Here is a 9419-nt window from a genome sequence, read left to right as displayed (position 1 = left end):
TGAGCAGCTCTAGTGTTAGGACGTTTACAGTGACATGTAGAGCAGTGGGTGGTGAAGGATGAGAGAATAGAGCAGCTCTAGTGTTAGGATTTTTAAATTGACATGAAGAGCAGTGGGTGGTGAATGGTGAAAGATTTGAGCAGCTCTAGTGTTAGGACGTTTACAGTGACATGTAGAGCAGTGGGTGGTAAAGGATGAGAGAATAGAGCAGCTTTAGTGTTACGACTTTTACAGTGACATGTAAAGCAGTGGGTGGTGAATGGTGAAAGATTTGAGCAGCTCTAGTGTTAGGACGTTTACAGTGACATGTAGAGCAGTGGGTGGTGAAGGATGAGAGAATAGAGCAGCTCTAGTGTTAGGACTTTTACGATGACATGTAGAGCAGTGGGTGGTAAGGGATGAGAGAATAGAGCAGCTCTAGCAGTTGGACTTTTACAGTGTCATGTAGAATAATGGGTGGTGAAGGATGAGAGAATAGAGCAGCTCTATCGTTAGGACTTTTACAGTGACATGTAGAGCAGTGGGTAGTGAAGGATTAGAGAATAGAGCAGCTCTAGTGTTAGGACTTTTACAGTGACATGTAGAGCAGTGGGTGGTGAAGGATGAGAGAATAGAGCAGCTCTTTCGTTAGGACTTTTACGATGACGTAGAGGCAGTGGGTGGTGAAGGATGAGAGAATAGAGCAGCTCTAGTGTTAGGACTTTCACAGTGACATGTAGAGCAGTGGGTGGTGAAGGATGAGAGAATAGAGCAGCTCTAGTGTTAGGACGTTTACAGTGACATGTAGAGCATTGGGTGGTGAATGGTGAAAGATTTGAGCAGCTCTAGTGTTAGGACGTTTACAGTGACATGTAGAGCAGTGGGTGGTAAAGGATGAGAGAATAGAGCAGCTCTAGTGTTAAGACTTTTACAGTGACATGTAGAGCAGTGGGTGGTGAATGGTGAAAGATTTGAGCAGCTCTAGTGTTAGGACGTTTACAGTGACATGTAGAGCAGTGGGTGGTGAATGGTGAAAGATTTGAGCAGCTCTAGTGTTAGGACGTTTACAGTGACATGTAGAGCAGAGGGTGGTGAAGGATGAGAGAATAGAGCAGCTCTTTCGTTAGGACTTTTACGATGACATGTAGAGCAGTGGGTGGTAAGGGATGAGAGAATAGAGCAGCTCTAGCAGTTGGACTTTTACAGTGTCATGTAGAATAATGGGTGGTAAAGTATGAGAGAATAGAGCAGCTCTATCGTTTGGACTTTTACAGTGACATGTAGAGCAGTGGGTGGTGAAGGATTAGAGCATAGAGCAGCTCTAGTGTTAGGACGTTTACAGTGACATGTAGAGCAGTGGGTGGTGAAGGATGAGAGAATAGAGCAGCTCTAGCTTTATGACTTTTACAGTGACATGTAAGGCAAGGCAAGGCAAGGCAAGTTTATTTGTATAGCACCTTTCATACACAGTGGCAATTCAAAGTGCTTTACATAAGGGAAAAAGCAGTGAGTGGTGAAGGATGAGAGAATAGAGCAGCTCTATGGTTAGGACGTTTACAGTGACATGTAGAGCAGTGGGTGGTAAAGGATGAGAGAATAGAGCAGCTCTAGTGTTAAGACTTTTACAGTGACATGTAGAGCAGTGGGTGGTGAATGGTGAAAGATTTGAGCAGCTCTAGTGTTAGGACGTTTACAGTGACATGTAGAGCAGTGGGTGGTGAAGGATGAGAGAATAGAGCAGCTCTAGTGTTAGGATTTTTAAATTGACATGAAGAGCAGTGGGTGGTGAATGGTGAAAGATTTGAGCAGCTCTAGTGTTAGGACGTTTACAGTGACATGTAGAGCAGTGGGTGGTAAAGGATGAGAGAATAGAGCAGCTTTAGTGTTACGACTTTTACAGTGACATGTAAAGCAGTGGGTGGTGAATGGTGAAAGATTTGAGCAGCTCTAGTGTTAGGACGTTTACAGTGACATGTAGAGCAGTGGGTGGTGAAGGATGAGAGAATAGAGCAGCTCTAGTGTTAGGACTTTTACGATGACATGTAGAGCAGTGGGTGGTAAGGGATGAGAGAATAGAGCAGCTCTAGCAGTTGGACTTTTACAGTGTCATGTAGAATAATGGGTGGTGAAGGATGAGAGAATAGAGCAGCTCTATCGTTAGGACTTTTACAGTGACATGTAGAGCAGTGGGTAGTGAAGGATTAGAGAATAGAGCAGCTCTAGTGTTAGGACTTTTACAGTGACATGTAGAGCAGTGGGTGGTGAAGGATGAGAGAATAGAGCAGCTCTTTCGTTAGGACTTTTACGATGACGTAGAGGCAGTGGGTGGTGAAGGATGAGAGAATAGAGCAGCTCTAGTGTTAGGACTTTCACAGTGACATGTAGAGCAGTGGGTGGTGAAGGATGAGAGAATAGAGCAGCTCTAGTGTTAGGACGTTTACAGTGACATGTAGAGCATTGGGTGGTGAATGGTGAAAGATTTGAGCAGCTCTAGTGTTAGGACGTTTACAGTGACATGTAGAGCAGTGGGTGGTAAAGGATGAGAGAATAGAGCAGCTCTAGTGTTAAGACTTTTACAGTGACATGTAGAGCAGTGGGTGGTGAATGGTGAAAGATTTGAGCAGCTCTAGTGTTAGGACGTTTACAGTGACATGTAGAGCAGTGGGTGGTGAATGGTGAAAGATTTGAGCAGCTCTAGTGTTAGGACGTTTACAGTGACATGTAGAGCAGAGGGTGGTGAAGGATGAGAGAATAGAGCAGCTCTTTCGTTAGGACTTTTACGATGACATGTAGAGCAGTGGGTGGTAAGGGATGAGAGAATAGAGCAGCTCTAGCAGTTGGACTTTTACAGTGTCATGTAGAATAATGGGTGGTAAAGTATGAGAGAATAGAGCAGCTCTATCGTTTGGACTTTTACAGTGACATGTAGAGCAGTGGGTGGTGAAGGATTAGAGCATAGAGCAGCTCTAGTGTTAGGACGTTTACAGTGACATGTAGAGCAGTGGGTGGTGAAGGATGAGAGAATAGAGCAGCTCTAGCTTTATGACTTTTACAGTGACATGTAAGGCAAGGCAAGGCAAGGCAAGTTTATTTGTATAGCACCTTTCATACACAGTGGCAATTCAAAGTGCTTTACATAAGGGAAAAAGCAGTGAGTGGTGAAGGATGAGAGAATAGAGCAGCTCTATGGTTAGGACGTTTACAGTGACATGTAGAGCAGTGGGTGGTAAAGGATGAGAGAATAGAGCAGCTCTAGTGTTAAGACTTTTACAGTGACATGTAGAGCAGTGGGTGGTGAATGGTGAAAGATTTGAGCAGCTCTAGTGTTAGGACGTTTACAGTGACATGTAGAGCAGTGGGTGGTGAAGGATGAGAGAATAGAGCAGCTCTAGTGTTAGGATTTTTAAATTGACATGTAGAGCAGTGGGTGGTGAATGGTGAAAGATTTGAGCAGCTCTAGTGTTAGGACGTTTACAGTGACATGTAGAGCAGTGGGTGGTGAATGGTGAAAGATTTGAGCAGCTCTAGTGTTAGGACGTTTACAGTGACGTAGAGCAGTGGGTGGTGAAGGATGAGAGAATAGAGCAGCTCTTTCGTTAGGACTTTTACGATGACATGTAGAGCAGTGGGTGGTAAGGGATGAGAGAATAGAGCAGCTCTAGCAGTTGGACTTTTACAGTGTCATGTAGAATAATGGGTGGTGAAGGATGAGAGAATAGAGCAGCTCTATCGTTAGGACTTTTACAGTGACATGTAGAGCAGTGGGTGGTGAAGGATTAGAGAATAGAGCAGCTCTAGTGTTAGGACTTTTACAGTGACATGTAGAGCAGTGGGTGGTGAATGGTGAAAGATTTGAGCAGCTCTAGTGTTAGGACGTTTACAGTGACATGTAGAGCAGTGGGTGGTGAAGGATGAGAGAATAGAGCAGCTCTTTCGTTAGGACTTTTACGATGACATGTAGAGGCAGTGGGTGGTGAAGGATGAGAGAATAGAGCAGCTCTAGTGTTAGGACTTTCACAGTGACATGTAGAGCAGTGGGTGGTGAAGGATGAGAGAATAGAGCAGCTCTAGTGTTAGGATTTTTGCAGTGACATGTAGAGCAGTTGGTGGTAAAGGATGACAGAATAGAGCAGCTCTTTGGTTAGGACTTTTACGATGACATGTAGAGGCAGTGGGTGGTGAAGGATGAGAGAATAGAGCAGCTCTAGTGTTAGGACTTTCACAGTGACATGTAGAGCAGTGGGTGGTGAAGGATGAGAGAATAGAGCAGCTCTAGTGTTAGGATTTTTGCAGTGACATGTAGAGCAGTTGGTGGTAAAGGATGACAGAATAGAGCAGCTCTTTGGTTAGGACTTTTACAGTGACATGTAAAGCAGTGGGTGGTGAAAGATGAGAGAATAGAGCAGCTCTAGCTTTAGGACTTTTACAGTGACATGTAAGGCAAGGCAAGGCAAGTTTATTTGTATAGCACCTTTCATACACAGTGGCAATTCAAAGTGCTTTACATGAGGGAAAAAGCAGTGAGTGGTGAAGGATGAGAGAATAGAGCAGCTCTATGGTTAGGACTTTTACAGTGACATGTAGAGCAGTGGGTGGTGAAGGATGAGAGAATAGAGCAGCTCAAGTGTTAGGACTTTTACAGTGACATGTAGAGCAGTGGGTGGTGAGGGATGAGAGAATAGAGCAGCTCTTTCGTTAGGACTTTTACAGTGACATGTAGAGGAGTGGGTGGTGAAGGATGAGAGAATAGAGCAGCTCTAGTGTTAGGACTTTTACAGTGACATGTAGAGCAGTGGGTGGTGAGGGATGAGAGAATAGAGCAGCTCTATCGTTAGGACTTTTACAGTGACATGTAGAGCAGTGGGTGGTGAAGGATGAGTGATTTAATGAGAGAATAGAGTAGCTCTAGTGTTAGGACTTTTACAGTGACATGTAGAGCAGTGGGTGGTGAAGGATGAGAGAATAGAGCAGCTCTAGTGTTAGGACTTTTACAGTGACATGTAGAGCAGTGGGTGGTGAAGGATGAGAGAATAGAGCAGCTCTAGTGTTAGGACTTTTACAGTGACATGTAGAGCAGTGGGTGGTGAGGAATGAGAGAATAGAGCAGCTCTTTCGTTAGGACTTTTACAGTGACATGTAGAGCAGTGGGTGGTGAAGGATGAGAGAATAGAGTAGCTCTAGTGTTAGGACTTTTACAGTGACATGTAGAGCATTGGGTGGTGAAGGATGAGAGAATAGAGCAGCTCTAGTGTTAGGACTTTTACAGTGACATGTAGAGCAGTGGGTGGTGAGGAATGAGAGAATAGAGCAGCTCTTTCGTTAGGACTTTTACAGTGACATGTAGAGCAGTGGGTGGTGAAGGATGAGTGATTTAATGAGAGAATAGAGTAGCTCTAGTGTTAGGACTTTTACAGTGACATGTAGAGCAGTGGGTGGTGAGAGTTGTGGTGGAGTCTGTGGTTTCTGTAATGGATTCTCTCGGACTTGTTCAGTGATAATATCGGAAGAGTATCGCGGTTTGTCTCGGTGACAAATAATCGTGTGTTTATGGGAGATATGATGTGTATATTGTGTTAGAGTTGAGTCTGAGTAAATGTTCAGGTTATTAGATTTAGTGATGATTTAGTGAAGGTTCTCGCGCTGATGTTGGTTGCTGGGTTGTTGTTGTTAGCTAACAGGCTAATCACAGACAGCTGACCCACTCTCCTATAATAACTAAACATGTATCGTTCGTTTAGTTTGGTATTAAAAGCTTTTATTTGCTGGTTTTAATCGCGTTTTCTTTCTTAAGAGCGTTCAACTAGTCGTTTATTGTGTAAATGAATCAGTAGTTGTGTTCAGGATGAGTAGGAAAAATCAGCATTATAAAGGAGCTGAAGTCAGCTGCTGTGTGAAGTATTTCTTATTCGGATTTAACATCGTGTTCTGGGTAAGTCATCGTTTATCTTTCTCTCTTTAATCTTTAGTTTTAGAGTTATTGTCATGATCATTCACACGGTGGAAATTATTTCTACTTTTGTTTACACTGACATTTCAGTGCTTCAGGTTTAAAATGCATTTAAGATCATGGACGTTTTAACTGTTACCATCCAAGCGATGGTTTACATATACAAACTAAATAAACTAGTTTTATTATGATTCTAAAGCTTTAAAATACATAAACATGGTTCCAAATAGTAAACTTTTGTTTCAACATTTGACATTTAATCCAGTAGGCAGGCAGGCAGGCAGGCAGACAGACAGACATGTAGGCAGACAGACATGTAGGCAGACAGACATGTAGGCAGACAGACATGTAGATAGACAGTTAGATGGATAGACAGACAAAAATAGAGACAGACAGACAGACAGACAGATAGACAGACAGATAGACAGACAGATAGATAGATAGATAGATAGATAGATAGATAAACATAGATAGATAGACAGACAGCCAGACAGGTAGATAGACAGCGAGACAGACAGACAGACAGATAGGTAGCTAGACAGACATGTAGATAGACAGATAGATGGATAGATAGATAATGGACAGACAGACAGACAGACAGACAGACAGACAGATACTTTATTAATCCCAAAGGAAATTAAGACCTCAGTAGCGAGTTACATAGATCAAAATATATGATAATAATAATCACTATAAAGATTCATTTTATACAAACAAGTACCTGCATAATCACGACAACACACTACAACAACAGGGTCTGTGGGTACATCTGGAGGTGTTATTTCGGGGTACAGGGCTGCTTAGTAAAAGATCTGGCAGGTATAAAGGAGGCACCAGGTAACGTTTATGGTGCAGTGACGAGGTTCCTCTATAAATATTAAAAACATGGTTTATACTGATTTTTTTGCAAGTTGTAGCTTTGTGGTTAAGGTACTGGACTAGTAATCAGAAGGTTGCAGGTTTAAACCACACCACTGCCAGGTTGCCACAGTTGGACCCTTGAGCAACATTTACATTTGCGGCATTTATCGGACGCTTTTATCCAAAGCGACTTACAATTATGACTGAACACAATTCGAGCAATTGAGGGTTGAGGGCCTTGCTCATGGGCCCAACAGTGGCTACTTGGCAGTAATGGGGCTTGAAACGGAGACCTTTTGATTACAAGTCCAGTACCTTAACCACTGAGCTACTGCTGCCCTTGCAAGGTCCTTAATCCTCAATTGCTCAGATTGTATACTGTCACAATAATTTGGATAAAATCATCAGCTAAATGCTGAAAATGTAAATGTAAACATGTCAGTAGGTTCGACCCTACCATGTCAAAACACACATCCTATACTTCTGCTTTTTAGTGGGATTTCAGCAACTCGTTCTTACCCATATAAATAGGTTTAGTTTAACTGGATTCATTACAAAGTCATGGAACAGTGGTCCCTCGCCAGAAAAACCAAATTTTTCATCTAATCTAGTCATTTCCAAGATCTTCTGCTTGCACCACCCCCATTCTGGCCAAGGTGAACCGCAAACCACATATGCGTCCCCTTCAACAGACGTACTTGCTTGCACCCAGACCAGCCCCAGTAATCACGTCTCTCAGGGAGGGCAAGGAGGAACTCCATTCAAACCCCCCTCCATCAGAAACAACTAATTACAGTGCTGGCCAAAAGTATTGGCACCCCTGCAATTCTGTCAGATAATACTCAATTTCTTCCAGAAAATGATTGCAATTACAAATGCTTTGATATTAAAATGTTCATTTAATTTGTCTTCAATGGAAAACCACAAAAAGAATTGTCAAAAAGCGAAATTGGATATAATTCCACACCAAACATAAAAAAGTGGGTGGACAAAAGTATTGGCACCCTTTGAAAAATCATGTGATGCTTCTCTAATTTGTGTAATTAACAGCACCTGTTACTTACCTGTGGCACATAACAGGTGGTGGCAATAACTAAATCACACTTGCAGCCAGTTAAAATGGATTAAAGTTGACTCAACCTCTGTCCTGTGTCCTTGTGTTTACCACATTGAGCATGGAGAAAAGAAAGAAGACCAAAGAACTGTCTGAGGACTTGAGAAACAAAATTGTGAGGAAGCATGGGCAATCTCAAGGCTACAAGTCCATCTCCAAAGACCTGAATGTTCCTGTGTCTACCGTGCGCAGTGTCATCAAGAAGTTTAAAGCCCATGGCACTGTGGCTAACCTCCCTAGATGTGGACGGAAAAGAAAAATTGACGAGAGATTTCAACAAAAGATTGTGTGGATGGTGGATAAAGAACCTTGACTAACATCCAAACAAGTTCAAGCTGCCCTGCAGTCCGAGGGTACAACAGTGTCAACCCGTACTATCCGTCGGCGTCTGAATGAAAAGGGACTCTATGGTAGGATACCCAGGAAGACCCCACTTCTGACCCAGAGACATAAAAAAGCCAGGCTGGAGTTTGCCAAAACTTACCTGAGAAAGCCAAAAACGTTTTGGAAGAATGTTCTCTGGTCAGATGAGACAAAAGTAGAGCTTTTTGGGAAAAGGCATCAACATAGTTTACAGGAAAAAAAACGAGGCCTTCAAAGAAAAGAACACGGTCCCTACAGTCAAACATGGCGGAGGTTCCCTGATGTTTTGGGGTTGCTTTGCTGCCTCTGGCACTGGACTGCTTGACCGTGTGCATGGCATTATGAAGTCTGAAGACTACCAACAAATTTTGCAGCATAATGTAGGGCCCAGTGTGAGAAAGCTGGGTCTCCCTCAGAGGTCATGGGTCTTCCAGCAGGACAATGACCCAAAACACACTTCAAAAAGCACTAGAAAATGGTTTGAGAGAAAGCACTGGAGACTTCTAAAGTGGCCAGCAATGAGTCCAGACCTGAATCCCATAGAACACCTGTGGAGAGATCTCAAAATGGCAGTTTGGAGAAGGCACCCTTCAAATCTCAGGGACCTGGAGCAGTTTGCCAAAGAAGAATGGTCTAAAATTCCAGCAGGGCATTGTAAGACACTCATTGATGGTTACCGGAAGCGGTTGTTCGCAGTTATTTTGTCTAAAGGTTGTGCTACCAAGTATTAGGCTGAGGGTGCCAATACTTTTGTCCGGCCCATTTTTGGAGTTTTGTGTAAAATGATAATTGATTTGACTTTTTTTTCATTCTCTTTTGTGTTTTTTCATTGCAAGCAAAATAAATGAAGATATTAATACCAAAGCATTTGTGATTGCAATCATTTTCTGGAAGAAATTGAGTATTATCTGACAGAATTGCAGGGGTGCCAATACTTTTGGCCAGCACTGTATGTCTGTTGGATGCCTGGTCAGGTCAGTAGCATGGTCAGTAGCCCATATTACCTTATGCTTTTTTATGCTTTGAATGAGAGATTATGGATGAAATGATAATTATGTGTGGTGCATTGGTCTGTTATTATTCCAAAAAAGTTGGGACAGGAGCATGTTTACCCCTGTACATGTTTACATCACCTTTTTTTAAATAACACTTTAT

At 42.7% G+C, this 9419-nt stretch overlaps 1 protein-coding gene across 1 annotated transcript in view; it reads left to right on the top strand.

Annotated features, from left to right (window-relative positions):
• Positions 1-5475: 5475 nt before the first annotated feature.
• tspan17 (tetraspanin 17) overlaps positions 5476-9419 on the top strand; it is a 61043-nt gene continuing 57099 nt past the window's right edge. The window contains exon 1 of the mRNA XM_062985091.1: positions 5476-5908. Coding sequence (XP_062841161.1) covers positions 5822-5908 — 87 coding nt within the window. The 5' untranslated portion in view covers positions 5476-5821. The remainder of the gene's footprint in view (positions 5909-9419) is intronic.

Source organism: Trichomycterus rosablanca, chromosome 1 (genome assembly GCF_030014385.1).
Source record: "Trichomycterus rosablanca isolate fTriRos1 chromosome 1, fTriRos1.hap1, whole genome shotgun sequence".
NCBI lineage: Eukaryota > Metazoa > Chordata > Actinopteri > Siluriformes > Trichomycteridae > Trichomycterus > Trichomycterus rosablanca.
This window is presented reverse-complemented; position numbering and strand designations above follow the sequence as displayed.